At 40.2% G+C, this 16,832-nt stretch overlaps 1 protein-coding gene across 2 annotated transcripts in view; it reads left to right on the top strand.

Moving 5' to 3' along the window:
• LOC148103368 (uncharacterized) overlaps positions 1-6,098 on the top strand; it is a 31,280-nt gene extending 25,182 nt beyond the window's left edge. Inside the window, exons 1-2 of one of the 2 annotated variants that reach the window (XM_087832274.1) lie at positions 3,069-3,086; positions 3,538-6,098. In XM_087832274.1, the coding sequence (XP_087688400.1) occupies positions 3,069-3,086; positions 3,538-4,506 (987 nt within the window). In that variant the 3' untranslated portion in view covers positions 4,507-6,098. Of the gene's footprint in view, positions 1-3,068; positions 3,087-3,537 lie in introns of those variants that run through there. The other variant, XM_087832268.1, reaches the window with a different exon arrangement.
• The last annotated feature ends 10,734 nt before the right edge of the window (positions 6,099-16,832 follow it).

Raw genomic sequence — 16,832 nt, 5'->3', positions numbered from 1 at the left:
GATTTGTTGAGTATCTGAGGCTGAGACCGTGGGACTCTAAAAACATGACTGTTGGGCTTCATTTCTGTACTGAACAGTCATTTTAAGATTAGCTAGTAAATAACAATTAGCTAATGTTGCTCATGAGACTAAAGTCATCTCATGTTGGTAATGTAAATATTATACTGCCAATATTACAGTTATTATTATATTAATCATTATTAGTTATTACAGCATTGAACTTGAACTCCGTGTCAAACACTGAGCTTCAGTAAAGATTCAAGTTGCATTTATTTATGTCCTCACCTTAAATCTTCACTCAAAGACAAGTGTCTTTGACAGTGTATATATAGATGTATCATATATAAGATACAAATATTGTTATTTCATTTTGTTGGCATTACTAAATTTGGCTCAGTTCTTACATACAGTGGGGCAAAAAAGTATTTAGTCAGCCACCGATTGTGCAAGTTCCCCCACTTAAAATGATGACAGAGGTCAGTAATTTGCACCAGAGGTACACTTCAACTGTGAGAGACAGAATGTGAAAAAAAAATCCATGAATTCACATGGTAGGATTTGTAAAGAATTTATTCGTAAATCAGGGTGGAAAATAAGTATTTGGTCAATAACAAAAATACAACTCAATACTTTGTAACATAGCCTTTGTTGGCAATAACAGAGGTCAAACGTTTACTATAGGTCTTTACCAGGTTTGCACACACAGTAGCTGGTATTTTGGCCCATTCCTCCATGCAGATCTTCTCAAGAGCAGTGATGTTTTGGGGCTGTCGCCGAGCAACACGGACTTTCAACTCCCGCCACAGATTTTCTATGGGGTTGAGGTCTGGAGACTGGCTAGGCCAGTCCAGGACTTTCAAATGCTTCTTACAGAGCCACTCCTTTGTTGCCCGGGCGGTGTGTTTTGGATCATTGTCATGTTGGAAGACCCAGCCTCGTTTCATCTTCAAAGTTCTCACTGATGGAAGGAGGTTTTGGCTCAAAATCTCACGATACTTGGCCCCATTCATTCTGTCCTTAACACGGATCAGTCGTCCTGTCCCCTTGGCAGAAAAACAGCCCCATAGCATGATGTTTCCACCCCCATGCTTCACAGTAGGTATGGTGTTCTTGGGATGCAACTCAGTATTCTTCTTCCCCCAAACACGACGAGTTGAGTTTATACCAAAAAGTTCTACTTTGGTTTCATCTGACCACATGACATTCTCCCAATCCTCTGCTGTATCATCCATGTGCTCTCTGGCAAACTTCAGACGGGCCTGGACATGCACTGGCTTCAGCAGCGGAACACGTCTGGCACTGCGGGATTTGATTCCCTGCCGTTGTAGTGTGTTACTGATGGTGACCTTTGTTACTTTGGTCCCAGCTCTCTGCAGGTCATTCACCAGGTCCCCCCGTGTGGTTCTGGGATCTTTGCTCACCGTTCTCATGATCATTTTGACCCCACGGGATGAGATCTTGCGTGGAGCCCCAGATCGAGGGAGATTATCAGTGGTCTTGTATGTCTTCCATTTTCTGATGATTGCTCCCACAGTTGATTTTTTCACACCAAGCTGCTTGCCTATTGTAGATTCACTCTTCCCAGTCTGGTGCAGGTCTACAATTCTTTTCCTGGTGTCCTTCGAAAGCTCTTTGGTCTTGGCCATGGCGGAGTTTGGAGTCTGACTGGTTGAGGCTGTGGACAGGTGTCTTTTATACAGATGATGAGGTCAAACAGGTGCCATTCATACAGGTAACGAGTGGGGGACAGAAAAGCTTCTTACAGAAGACGTTACAGGTCTGTGAGAGCCAGGGATTTTCCTTGTTTGAGGTGACCAAATACTTATTTTCCACCCTGATTTACGAATAAATTCTTTACAAATCCTACCATGTGAATTCATGGATTTTTTTTTCACATTCTGTCTCTCACAGTTGAAGTGTACCTCTGGTGCAAATTACTGACCTCTGTCATCATTTTAAGTGGGGGAACTTGCACAATCGGTGGCTGACTAAATACTTTTTTGCCCCACTGTATATTTGTAACAATATATGTAGCTTAATGTTGTTCGTGTGTAATTTACGTTGAGTAGGCTAACCACGTTACTACATTAATGCATGTAAGGTGAACTAGCAAACACCGTCACATGCGGCTGTCTTCTTGTATGATGGCAGATACTCCCTTCACCCCTGCCAAAAAGGCTAAAATGACCAAAGAAAAAATGGAAAACGGCTAAACACGAGAGGTTTTTGGACAAAGTTTGTGTTTTTTCCATTGTTTAAGCACTGCTTCCAGCCAAGAGTGATACCATATATGCCCTATAGCTGCAGAAAATGCTAACATTGTTATCTTTTTACAAAAAAAACAGCTGAACATGAGAGGTTTTTGGACCAATTTTGTGTTCTCCATTCTTTAAGCACCAGTTTGAGCACCGTTTAAGCACTGGCACCGTTTCAAAAGTACCAGTTTGGTACTGGTATCGGATAAAACCTAAACGATACCCATCCCTACATACAACCACCCTTTACCTTCCCATATGGAAAAGAAATAGTAAAAAATTATAAAAATTATTTGATTCATTATATAATTTTTCAAGGGATCTTATATCTGTTTTCACTCTTGTATGCTTTTCATACAAGTTTCACACAAGACAGATACAAACTTTATAAGATTTATATATATCCTTTCCATATGGGTTGTCTGGGTGGAGTAGGTGGAATCTAATGAGGTGCTTCAGGTGGTACTGCTACCATTGAGTGTGAACCGGACTTGTGGATCTATAGAGGTCCATATATACAGGGTGTAGCATCCACTGAGTAAAGGCAGTGATATGCAGGGGGGCCAGTGGCTTTTTCCCTTTCAGGTTCTTGTGGGCAGCTGATGACTTTCTTGTTGTAGCTGCTTCTCGGTTTCCACATTGAAGTTTCATAGGTATTGTTGTCACTGAGGATTTTAGTCATGTTTTTTTGCTCTGCTTTTTTTTTTTATCAGGGATAAAATACATATTCTTTTTGTGTCCCAGCTGAGTAACAGGAGAAGAGTCTGGTGGAGCAACAGAGGAACAATTTCAGCCATTTGGACTGAGGAAAAAATGACTTCAACACAAAAGGTGAGAAAAACATCAGAGTTACACTGTTATTGAAACTGTGTGCACAGCTTGTTGGTTTTTAAAAAGATGTTAACAGCAGCTTTATCTTTTCCATCCCGGCCTCCTCCATATACACAGAATCTACATTCACAACAAAAAACTCAGATGTTACAAGAAGATACACACATAATTTTTTATCGGCACACATTGAAACAACAATATCAAAAATTGAACTCACAATTTTTTATGAGTAAAATATTTTCTCCACTTATCAATATTTCTTCAATATGTATTTTTCATTACGACTGTCATTGTAGCATATCATTGAAATGTGATACTATGACCAGTAGGTGATGGAAACACACCTACAATGTGTTTGTTGACATGTTTGATTCCACTAATAGAGGGAGTTACAGTTTGTTCCACGACTGCATTTCACTCACTATTTCTGTTTGTATCTCTGTCACTGCAGGACCAACATGGAGCGAGAAGTCAGCGCTCTCAGGAGGCCGACAAACCTCACAGAAGAAAGGGAGAGAAAACCTACAGCTGTGATGAGTGTGGGAAGGATTTTACCCAGGGTGGAGGCTTGAAAAGACACCAACTCATCCACAGTGGAGTTAAACCTTACAGCTGTGATTTGTGTGGAAAGTCTTTTACCCTGGCCGGAGGCTTAAAAAAACACCAAGTCATCCACAGTGGAGTTAAACCGTACAGCTGTGAGTTGTGTGGAAAGTCTTTTACCCATGTTCAAAGCTTAAAAATACACCAACTCATCCACAGTGGAGTTAAACCTTACAGCTGTGACTTGTGTGGAAAGTCTTTTACCCAGGTTGGAGGCCTAAAAAGACACCAACTCATCCACAGTGGATTTAAACCTTACAGCTGTGACTTGTGTGGAAAGTATTTTACCGAGGCTGGACACTTAAAAAAACACCAACTCATCCACAGTGGAGTTAAACCTTACAGCTGTGACTTGTGTGGAAAGTCTTTTACCCGGGCTGGAAACTTAAAAACACACCAACTCATCCACAGTGGAGTTAAATCTTACAGCTGTGACTTGTGTGGGAAGTCTTTTACCGAGTCTGGAGGTTTAAAAAAACACCAACTCATCCACAGTGTAGTTAAAGCACACTACTGTGACTTGTGTGGTAAAGCTTTTGCTCAAAGTCGAAACTTACAGAGGCATCTAGTTACCCACTCTGGAATTAAGGCCTACAGCTGCAACTTTTGTGGAAAAAGTTTCAGTGAAAAACACTACAGAAATATTCACCTACGGATTCACACTGGAAATGGTGTTTACTGCTGTGATCAGTGTGGGAAATTGTTTACAACAGATGCACAGTTACAACAACACATGTTTAGCCACACTGAGGAGAGACCTTACAAAAGTGACTTGTATGAGAAGATTTTTAAATCTCTACAAGTGCAGTTACTGTGAAGTATGTATTTATCCTTTTATCCTTTAACCTGATTGTTTGGAACAAGTCTCATCAGTAAACTTATGGAGTTATACTGAATGAACTGTTTTTGTCCAGTAAGCTGAGTGTTATAATGTAAACAGTAAAATGTAATTGGACGTTGGCAGAGATGCTTTTTATTTCAGGCGACATTCAGGATAAAAATAAAAAAGCAGAGCAACACAGATGGATCCAGTTCTCAACCCTGTTGTCACTGTGGTGGTGGGAAAGAGTTTCTTTGTAACCTTTGTAGAAAAACCTCCAATCATCAACGGGACCTAAAACCACATCAACGTAGACACACTGGCGACAAAATGAACTACTGCAAAGAATGTGGGAGAGGCTTCCACACACCAAGTACATTAAAAATACATGAACTCTTCCACAGTGGGGTGAAAAAGCACATCTGTGACTAGTGTGGGTCATCCTTCACCACTGCACGTGAGCTTAAAGAAAAAGCATAAGCAAATCCACACAGGAGAGACACCATACAAGTGCAGACACTGTGACAAAAGCTTCTCACAATCAGGTCATCGTAACAAATATGAACGTACGCACATGGAAGTGAACTTCAGCTGTGACCAGTGTGACAAGAGCTTCAGGAATCTCAGTTCATACTCCGAACACAAACGATCCCACGCTGTAAATAAACTGTTTCACTTTTACCAATGTGCAAAAACATTCACTTCATTATCTGCTCTGTGCAAACATCAGCCTGATCATGCAGGACTGAAATCACTGGATCACAATGAATCTGAAGAGAGAGAAAGATCCTCTTCTGGTTTCAGGGTCAGACTTAAAAACCTTGAGATCAGGCTCCACAGAGTTCAGATGAAATCTCCTTTAAAGAGTGTCAGCTGATGTCACACTTGGATCTGATGAGGTAGCTCTGATATCTGGACCTGCAGTGAATAATCCTGAATGCTACATCTAGGAAGTCACATATGGATATGTAAATCATTTCTTTTATTTGAACTTTTTTAGCTTTTCCAAAACGAACTTATTTTTTATGTATTCATTGCATGTTTCACCTCAGTTAAATTTCAATCCTTCATTCATATTTAAACTTTTGCTGTGGTAAAATCTTCTCTTAAATCCTTTTCTCCCAAAACAGCAAATAATTACACAGCAGTTGCTCTTAAAACTTCCAAAATGAACTAAATCTGTCCACCAGCTTTGAAACAACACCTGCTGTGACTTTATGTCCAGAAAAAAGAAACTCAAGCTGAACTGGTTTTGGGCTGTACTTCCATGCAATACCTTTTTTTTTACCAGAAGATGGAGCAGTGAGGCTGTGTAACCTTTATTTAATTAGGGAAAGAACACAATATTCACAGTGGCAGCAAAGAACTGTTAAAAGTTAAAAACAGCAACACACATCAGAACCATTTTAAAGATCACAGGTGACTAATTTTAGTTAATTCAAATCCTATTAAACATCTATTTTTGGCTCCTCCTTTCACTTCAGTGTATTTACTGTATCCTTGAAGTCCACATGTTGTTTTTTAATGAATTCATTTTGATCCACATGTTCTGCAGCTGTTTTCCTTTTGATTTGAAGTCTGTATTATGAAATCCTGATAATGTTAAAGCGTTAGTTATATTTGATGAACTCTGTGTAAAGTTTATCTTTTTAAACAGTTTGGTGTGAAAAATAAAGAAATGGTCTCACAGCAAGTAGTTTGAGCCATGATTTCTGATTCAAACTAATTTAAATGTTTTTAGTGGTACATGTGGAAGTTTATCAGAGGAGGAGACTTGGCTGCTCTCGGCACGGTTCATGCAGCTCATTAAAAACTCTGAAATGATCTTAAGGAAAAGATGTTTGATTTTTCTTAAAAACAAGATGTGGGCATGAAGTTTTCACAGAGTGTGTTTAAGATGCTTTGTGATTAGCATCTCACACATTCCAATAAAGCAGATGTTCCTGCATTGCAACAGTAGTTTGCAGATGTGTTCATCCCCCGACCATCTGCAAGACTCTTATGCAGCACCAATTTGAAACACAGCCTGGAAAGTGCGTTCATGGCCCTACAGGTTGCCTAAGCACAAGAGACAAATTGTGCAAAAGGAATTGGCTGAAATGGTGAAAATGCTGTTATCTCAGGATGAAATGAGGATTTGTTCATCAGTGTTTGGTCTCCTATGCTTATCTGTTTGCCAGATGATTTGTCCCAGCTGTTGAGAGGGGCCAGTTGTCTTTAAGGTGCTTCCAGGTAATTAAGAATTGAGCTCAGGGTTTTATACGGTTCTGTGATGATTGTCACAAAGTGAAGGTCTCATGGTTTGATGCTTATCCCATGCCCCGGGTTGACCTGACTGTATAAGCACTGCTTGTTTTTATGATGCTGGATTTAACTAACGCCTACTGGCAGATTCCCTTGTCTGCAGAGGCCAAAGACAAAACCAGCCTTCTCTACTCTGTATGGTTCGTATCATTCGTCACACTTCTGTTAGGCTTGTTTGTAGCCTCGGGCATTTTTCAGCACCTCCTGTAGCGATAGCTGCGTCCTCACACTGCATATGCTGTTTGCTACCTGGATGATGTTGTCATTCACAGTGATACCTCGGTGGAGCATGTGCAGTGGGTGGTCACAGTCCAAAAGTGTGTGGTTGGATGGAGGGACGCACAGTATTTGGGTACAATTTGGGATCTGGGCATGTGCATCCACACATAGATAAAACAGCAGCCATCGCATCTTGCCTGTGTCCCAACGCAAAAAAGAACATCCTGATAATAATGAATTACAATATTCCCAACAAGAAGTAATAAATGCATGAACGAGTTTTTCAGCATCACTCTGGAACAGGATATTTCTGATTTTAAAGATATTGCAGCAATGGAAGAAAGCAGTCATAGATATTTGCTTAATATTTCCATTAAAGGAGAAATCCTGGTCAAAATGACTTTAAGATTCCATATAGTGTTACTGGAGGCCAAGGTATTGCATCCAGAAAAGGATAAAATCTGTAGTTGTTGATAAAATTGGCACAGAGCTTCCCCCATGCATCCCCCATGCACAGTTTCCCATCTAAAAAATCTGTTTTCTGCATTATTCACTTGTTTATTACGCACAAGTCTACCGTTGTTTACAGCGCTGTCGGCCACTGTTCTTTTCCTTTTACCTAATTCTGAAAAGAAAGTCTCATTTTTGCTGTTCAATAGGCTACTGAACAAATTCAAACTTTTTAAATGTATGCGAAATTTCAAAACGCTTAGCTGTGTCTCTAATAAAACCCCCTGTAACTTTGCTCTGCTTCACTTCAACAGCATCAGCTAATGTTCATATGTTGATTAATGGTTTTCTTTCGTTTTTGATGTGCTGCAGAATATTTTTATAATATCCCAGGCCAGGAAAATCAACTTCATGTTTTTCTGTGTTTAATCCTCAGCTACTTTGACACAAAGGCATCTGCTGTGATGCTCACCCCTTTGATAGAGTCTCGCAAGTGTCAGCTTTTTTTTATAGATATAAAAATATGGAAATGTATTGATGCAGGACCTGAATGATGATATACGGAATGTGGAACATCTGTCCATGCAGACAATATTGATTTTTAACTTAAAATTTGTTATTTTAACTAATAATCTTGTCAGCACAAAGTTCTTTATTTGGAGCACAGATCTACAAGAAAGATAAGTTACTGAAACGTGCTTGTGCTTAAATTCCTTATCACTCTTTGGCAATATTGTGAGTAATGTTAAACTTAAAGATCATCTCTGCCTCCTGATCTGTTTCCTGCTGCCTGCCACTGAAGGCAGTGGGGAGAGGTAACAATTAGGCAGTGCATTTACCGTGGCATATAATGTCATCTTTTCTCATTACCCACAGCAATATCCACTCCTGCTGGGCTTAGGCTACTCACTAGGGCTGAGCAAAAGCACGATCTCCTCTAAGTTTATGCTCAGTCCTGGGTACATTCAGGAAAAGCTGATCAGCTGACTTAAGAGAGCAGGTGGGTGTATACGGCAGTAGCAGCTCAGAGAGATAAGATTGGACTAGGCCATGGAGGGCTTTAAACGCAAATAAAAGAATTTTAAAAGGAATCCTAAAAGAAATGTGCAGCAGGTGAATCTTCTGTAGATGTATGAAGCACTGACCCATATATAAAGTGCATTACAGTAATCCAATCGAGTGCCAGATAACTGTCTCAAAGTGCCTCTGTGAAAGATTTGGCTTTATTTTAGCCAGCTGCCTCAGCTGAAAGATGCTTGATTTTACCACTGCCTTAATCTAACTGTCGAGCTTCAGATCACAGTCCACTTTGACCAGCAGGTTTGTGACAGTTGGCTTAACATACCGAGCCAACGAATCTAAATATACATTTGGGGTCTCAGTGGGGCTACCAAAAATCATCACCTCAGTCTTTTATCATTGAATTGAATTGAAAAAAACTTTCTCAGGCTGCAGAGAAGGGCTTGATAGAGTCAGTATGTGGTGCACTGAGAACAGAGTTAATAGTTTTAAATAAAACATGCATGTTGTTACAGTTTCACAGAATAATGTCAGATAAGTGGATTTTTTTTATATTGACGCTAACAGTTCTTTAGCATCTGTAATGACACTTGTAAATTGTCCTTTTTCCACGTGTGCTCAGCTCGACGGCACTCGTGTCTGACAGCTCGGGTCGTGTCGTTCAGCCAGGGCTCAGATTTAGTTTTAGAATGCCTGGATTTTAATGGAGCCATGTGCAAAGCAGTCCAAAGATGTCTGGCAGGTGGAATAAAACCATGAGTTCAGTTCTGTGGTCTGGCTGCATTAAAAATCTGGGATTTTACAGTTCTGGTTAAAACTGTTGAAAACTGCTCAGCAAGGGAGGAGATAAAAACTCGACAGCGCCGAGCAGCAGCGTGAGGTTTAACTGAGGTACAGGCAAGAGGAACTTCAAACATCACAGGACTGTGGTCAGAAAACACAGCATCACAAATCTCTACATTAAAAACAAAACAAAAACCCCCAAAACAAAACATGAGATAAAACAAGATCAAGTGTGTGTCCACATTCATGTGTGGGACAGGTCACACATTGCACCACATTAAAAGAATCAATAAGGCTTTAAAAGCCCTTTGCCATGGGCATATCAGGACAACACACATGAATATTAACACGATAAGAACACAATCATATTTTGGCATGTATTCAGCCAAGATGTCAGCAAAGTCCTTCACAAAGTACTTATTGTATTTAGAGATGGCACGATACCACTTTTTTATGTCCGATACCGATACCGATATCATAAATTTGGATATTTGCCGATACCGATATGAATCCGATATAGTGCGTTTTTTAATCAATAAAACTGTTTTTTTAATATCTTGCTTTTGTATAAGTTCATACTCAAGTTAAAAAATAACAACAACACTAAAGCTATTCTGTTATACCTGTATGTAAAAAAAAAAAACAAAAAAAAAAAAAAACACTGCACCCAAAATATTTCATAGATCAGCAACACTGATCAATCCAATAAAGTTAAACCTGCAACATCCTCCCTATTCTGGTATTTTAAAGAGTACTTAGCAGAAATATTAAGCAACCTAACTAATAGGGTTGCAAACTCCCAGCAAAAGAAAATAGGGAACCACCCCCCACCTTCTTCCTCATGATGCTTAATCGATGTAGTCAACTTTAATTTGATGCAGGGTGAAAAAAATTCACAGAAATAAATTACTTTTCAAGAATAATTAAATAGATTCAACATCTTTCTTCAACAGAATTGCAGACTGCATAGATGGTACTTTCCCAAAGGAAAAAGTACTATAGCTTACTAGGGTATATTAGACTTAACAGTTACTATATACAGTAATGGACTTCTATATATTTTACATCAGATTAAAACTTTGGGTGTAAGAGTCAGATAATTATTTATTAAAAGCTAGACATTTTAAATGAGAATAAGAAAGAAAAGTATGTCTTTGTGCCCCCTTTTCCCTGTTCATGCCCTATCGGCCCCCCTGGCTAAACTTTGCTAGATCCGCCCCTGCACAGTTACCAGCTGTCAGCTGCGTAGAAAAAGGATCCTGGTGCAGAAAGTAATATTAAATAAATTCTAACAACAGCTTATCAAGTTTAAACGTGCTGCTGTTGTTCAGCCGCTGGTTTCCTCTTTCTGGTGCAAAGTGGGCCAAAAACAAAGAAGAGAGACGGACTCGCGACAGAAAAGCCGATCAGCTGATCATTAAGCAGTTTCACGATTGAAGTAGCAGCAAGAAGAGGCAGTCGCTCCATATATCGTTTGTTAAGCTTAACGCGGGAATGCTTTACAAACATTCAGAGATGAACTTACACACTTGCTTTACTTCTCTCTGAGATAACTTCCTCGGAGATGAAATGTTTGCTAGCAGGCTACAAATACACACAGCCGCCCTATCACGTGACCACACTGCTCCGACGTGCCACGGTTATGAGCCGAGTTACGCCGTGTCGCAAGTTTTGTGAGGTGCTTTTTTGATATTTAATGGATCGGATTACATTTTTTATTTTTCTCCGATATCCGATCCAGTAATTTAGGTCAGTATCGGACCGATACCGATACGTAATATCGGATCGGTCCATCTCTAATTGTATTATGTATTTAATTTCATATGTTATAGAAGTGACAGATTTGTAAAGTGAGGCAAATTATTGTGATGTCACAATTGCAGGATGATCTACTAACAGTGTGCTTTAATCTCTCTATGAAGAAGCCACTCCAGTTCAGTAAAAATCTGCTTGAGAGCAGCTGTGAACAGCTGACTCTTCGATGTGCTAAAGAACAGAAAACATTATTTCCCATCAGACCATGAGCAACAGTCAGGCATGTAACACAGTAACACTTTTATTTTTTACATATTCAGCAGAGAGAGTTAGCTGTGTGCACTATTAAAAAATAAGAAGCGTAATTCATTTCAGCTTCATATAAACTGTGTTATGGAGGAAAAATAAGTGGGGCTCACCTCAAAACACAGCTTGAGGACTGACTGGAGAGTTTTGGGACAGTCTCTTCAGTAAATCTAGCAGCTCTTTAACATCAAAAGACGTGTTTGAGCTGCTGCAGATGTTAGTAAATCTGACCCTAACTGTTCCTTCTTCTTTAAAATTCAAACTTAATAATGAAGCAATATTTTTAACAGGCTGTTCTCGTTTATGACCTCCATAAAACAACAGGGTTAGAACACATTGTGACGAAATAAGATGTTTGTTTTGTAGTCCATCTTCAGCACAATGTAGTTTCAACAGGCGGACATCCGGTGTCACGTTGTTACAGAGAGACGAGTGTAAGGCTGTTCCAATTGTCAGCACAGCTCCTCTGTTTTCCTGACTTCTCAGCAGTTGTCCTCCCCACGATGACGTTTTCATCGAGGCCAAGGAAAAGAGTTTAACAAAAGGAGATTGGCGCTACTTTAAAATAACACTCCGCGGGGTTACGTTGTGCAGCTGAGTCACGTGACCGCACAGCAACAAATCACAGCGGAGCCCGGTAAAGGGGGCGGAGCAAAGTGTGTTTGCAGGAGACGAGAGGAGTCGAGCAGAGAGAGCTGCTTTTTCATGAAACGGGAGTAAAGTAGTAAACTTACAGGAACATATACCACTACCAACGTTTGGATCGATATCTGCATCGATCTGCACACCCTTGTCTCCTGGATCGTAGCTGAGATCATTGTGAACCACGTGGGTCTCTGCTCCGTGATCTGTTTCCTGTGTTTGGAAAGACTTCCAGCTTCATCACGGAGTTTCTCTCGGTTTGTGGGCTCATCTAAAGGTAAGCATCGAGCTAACTTTAATGCAGGTTCAATTTATGCTGAGTTTAGCTCCGTTGAGAATAATAGATTGCTTGGTAGACATTGGAGTTAGACAGACTGTAGAGTTTGTGATTGCTTGCAACATCATAATATGGCGGTTGCTAGGGGAAAGAACACATAAAGAAAAATGCAGGGCAGGAGAACAACCAACCCCCACCACCAGGACATGAAGCCACAGGTACAAGCCTGGGGGAGCGCAACCCCAGGGTGAGAGTAGAGGAAGCTTGCTGAGAAGGGGGCCAAAAGGCTTTCGATGCGCTCTGAGGTCATAGCAAATTAGAACAAACATCCTACTGAGGGATTTTGCAGAACTACCTTCTATTTATAGAGTTGCTAATTATTTGGCATTATTGCAGCAAACCAGCCTATGAAATGGATGAAACACATTGTGACTGACTGGGATCCAGCGCTACACAAGGGACCTGCTTCAAACATACCACCATGCCAATCAGATTACTTCTTCTATGTGAGGGTGAAGAGGTGACCCTTCTGGATAAGCTGGTGAAGGTTTGCTGCCATTTGTTGAAAAGTTGGTAGTAAAACCAGGAAAAATGAAACTTGACCTGTTAAATATTCTAAAGTCTTTGCTGTATAAATAGCGGTAATTTTTCAAGAGATACAGTAAATTAAGTAGTGTTAGTAGTGGGTGATATCATGTAAACGCTGTCATGATTTTGTGTAAACATTTTGCCATTTGTGAACTATAAATGTCATGTATTCTACGTTGTAACTGATGTGATGTTCTATAAAGTGGTTTTAATTTTTTAATTTTTTATTTTTTTTAAAAAGAGGCAAAAATTAGTTTGTTTCTTTATTCAACTTTTTAACAGTGGTACTCAGTCAGGACATATACAGTAAATGCAAATTATTTACATGGCAGTGCACTACAGGCATAAATCTTGACCCCTAGATAAAACATTATGGGTCATTCCCACAACCCACAGCTTTACTGTGTTCCAGCAAAGTATCCAATAGGGTTTTGGAGTTGACGTCATGCCGCAATGTATTGTGGGAGCGCGGTGCCATTTGTGAATGGCACCGCGGGATTCTGGTGGTTAGGGACAAATGCAATCGCATAGCAGGATGCTATACACGGGCCAAACTTAAGTCAGGAGAACAACTGAGATTATTCATCCACAATACTTAGTTAGTTAGTTATTAATATACTGCAACAACATGGGAACAGAACAACTGCGAGAGAATTCAACATTAATGAATCAATGTTACGGAAGTGGAGGAAGCGCAGTTTTTGGCTTTCCCCCTATTTCAAAAGCGCTTCATCTCTTTGCTATGACTGTCCCCCAGCATAATTTGCAGATGATAATGGTTTTAGCTGCTGCGATGCTTTCGACCAAAACGGGTGCAGCTTGATGACATCATCAACATGCGCTATCGCGATAGAGCGGTATAGTCAAAATCTCTGTCGTTGGCCAAATTTATATCGTTTCTATCGTATGTTGTTTATATCGCCCACCCCTATCTCCAGGGTTTCTACTCCACGGCCGTATTTCATGCGGGTCCATATTTCCAATGCACGCTATTTGCTATTTTCTGCAAGTGCTGCTGCTTCGCCTCTCAACGCAATAAGTCTCTATACAGTCCATTTTCTTTTGAGCTACTTTTAAGCATCTTTCTTGTAGTCGTTGTTACAACACAGTGTGTTTGTTTTGATTCGTTGCCCCGGAAGATGGCGCAGCGCTCCCACAATACATTGCGGCGTGACATCAACTCCAAAGCCCTATAGAGAGAGTAGTGGAAGCCTACTGCGAAGGGTGCCAAAGGGCTACATTTGCTTGCTTGTTCAATTATTTCCATCATGCTTTGACTGCGGCTGTAACCAGACCTATTCCAGCAGGATTTGTAAAAAGCGTTTCGCCAGACACACAAAGCCGGACAACTTTTGTTCTGAGTCTGAGAAGCTTAGAGAGAAAGTGATCGGACTTCTCGTGTGGCTAGGCGCTGTTGCGGTTCACTTTATCTTGACTTCACCGATTCTTTTGATATCCCAGCTGGAGAAGAAGGGTCAGATGAGGCTGAAGTATTTTTCATCAAAGCTTTATTACCACTGATCCCACTACATGCAGTCACAGCAAACACCAAGTGGTTCTGAGGAGTACTTCTCATATACACACCTTTATAGGCTGTATTCCAATTCAGGGTCTGCAGCCTTGGAGGATGCGGGCCACGCGGGAATCGTTCTCGAAGTCCGGAAGTGAGATGCTTGTGTAATAGGACGGTCTGGCTTCCATGGCGCTGCTCAGGTTGCTTAGCAACCATGATACTAACCGCTGGACACGTTTCATACAGCATTGTTTGAAATGAAAGAGAAAATGTTTTTGTTCATCTGTTTATTTTTTTATGAGCTTTGTTTGATTTGTTGAGTATCTGAGGCTGAGACCGCGGGACTGTAAAAACATGATTGTTGGGCTTCATTTCTGTACTGAACAGTCATTTTAAGATTAGCTAGTAAATAACAATTAGCTAATGTTGCTCATGAGACTAAAGTCATCTCATGTTGGTAATGTAAATATTATACTGCCAATATTACAGTTATTATTATATTAATCATTATTAGTTATTACAGCATTGAACTTGAACTTGTGTCAAACACTGAGCTTCAGTAAAGATTCAAGTTGCATTTATTTATGTCCTCACCTTAACTTCACTCAAAGACAAGTATCTTTTACAGTTTATATATAGATGTATCATATGTAAGATACAAATATTGTTATTTCATTTTGTTGGCATTACTAAATTTGGCTCAGTTCTTACATATATTTGTAACAAGAAAATGTACAAATTGTTTCTGATCAAATGAAGAGCAGAATGATAGCATTAACTGACTTTCTTGTTGTGTTTGTGGATATATTACTGACTTTAATTATCCATAAATTCATCGCATTCTCTGTAAGATTAAGGTCAACTGTGGAATGGTAAATGGCCTGTATTTATATAGCGCTTTTACTAGCCCCGCCTAGGGACCCCAAAGCGCTTTACACACCCAGTCATCCACCCATTCACACACACATTCACACACTGGTGGAGGCAAGCTACAGTTGTAGCCACAGCTGCCCTGGGGCAGACTGACAGAAGCGAGGCTGCCATATCGCGCCATCGGCCCTTCTGGCCAACACCAGTAGGCAGTAGGTGAAGTGTCTTGCCCAAGGACACAACGACCGAGACTGTCCGAGCCGGGGCTCGAACCAGCAACCTTCCGATTACAAGGCGAACTCTCAACTCTTGAGCCACGATCACCCACGATCAACAGCATATATTTTAAAGTCAAGGCTTAAGATTAAGAAAAGATTACGTCTTCATGGCCCACAAGCTCATGTGACCTTAGGACGTCACTGTCATCTTCCTGCTCCTGAAAATATATACATACAACCACCCTTTTCCTTGTCTGGGTGGAGTAGGTGGAATCTAATGAGGTGCTTCAGGTGGCTGAGTTTATACTGCTACAATTACTGCTACCATTACTGCTACCACTGCTGTGAGCCGGACTTGTGGATCTATAGAGGTCCATATTTACAGGGTGTAGCATCCACTGGGTAAAGGCAGTGATATGCAGGGGGGCCAGTGGCTTTTTCCCTTTCAGGTTCTTGTGGGCAGCTGATGACTTTCTTGTTGTAGCTGCTTCTCGGTTTCCACATTGAAGTTTCATAGGTATTGTTGTCACTGAGGAGTTTAGTCATGTTTATTTGCTCTGCTTTTTTTTTTTTATCAGGGATAAAATACAAATATATACTTTTTGTGTCCCAGCTGAGTAACAGGAGAAGAGTCTGGTGGAGCAACAGAGGAACAATTTCAGCCATTTGAACTCAGCTCAGCCACTATAGAGGAAAAAATGACTTCAACACAAAAGGTGAGAAAAACATCACAGTTACACTGTTATTGAAACTGTGTGCACAGCTGGTTGGTTTTTAAAAACACGTTAACAGCAACTTTATCTTTTCCATCCCGGGCTCCTCCATATACACAGAATCTACATTCACAAACAAAAAACTCAGATGTTACAAGAAGATACAAACATAATTTTTTATCGGCACACATTGAAACAACAATATCAAAAATTGAACTCACAATTTTTTATGAGTAAAATATTTTCCCCACTTATCAATATTTCTTCAATATGTATTTTTCATTACGACTGTCATTGTAGCACATCATTGAAATGTGATACTATCACCAGAAGGTGGTGGAAACACACCTACTGTAACTCCGAATTGACAACACACGCACGGCTTCTTCAAGACGGGCGCTTCGCTGCATTTATTGAATGCCGTGAAAATTACAAACATAAAACACAAAGGCTTTAAGCGCTTCAGTCTATCAAAAGTAACACTCGTGCTTTAACAACAAAAAATTACCTCGTGGCCGCCTGCCACTTCGGAGGTCCTAGAAGAATACCTTTACAGTCTTGTTCATTCTAAATTAAAACATAAAATAATTAGAACACCATACATTACAAATTTTCACAATATTACAATACAGTTATGGCAAATGACAAATACCTTGTACAGCTCG

Source organism: Neolamprologus brichardi, chromosome 3 (assembly GCF_056152115.1).
Source record: "Neolamprologus brichardi isolate AB-2024 chromosome 3, ASM5615211v1, whole genome shotgun sequence".
NCBI lineage: Eukaryota > Metazoa > Chordata > Actinopteri > Cichliformes > Cichlidae > Neolamprologus > Neolamprologus brichardi.
The sequence above is the reverse complement of the archived record's forward strand: the minus strand, read 5'-3'. Positions and strand labels throughout refer to the sequence as shown.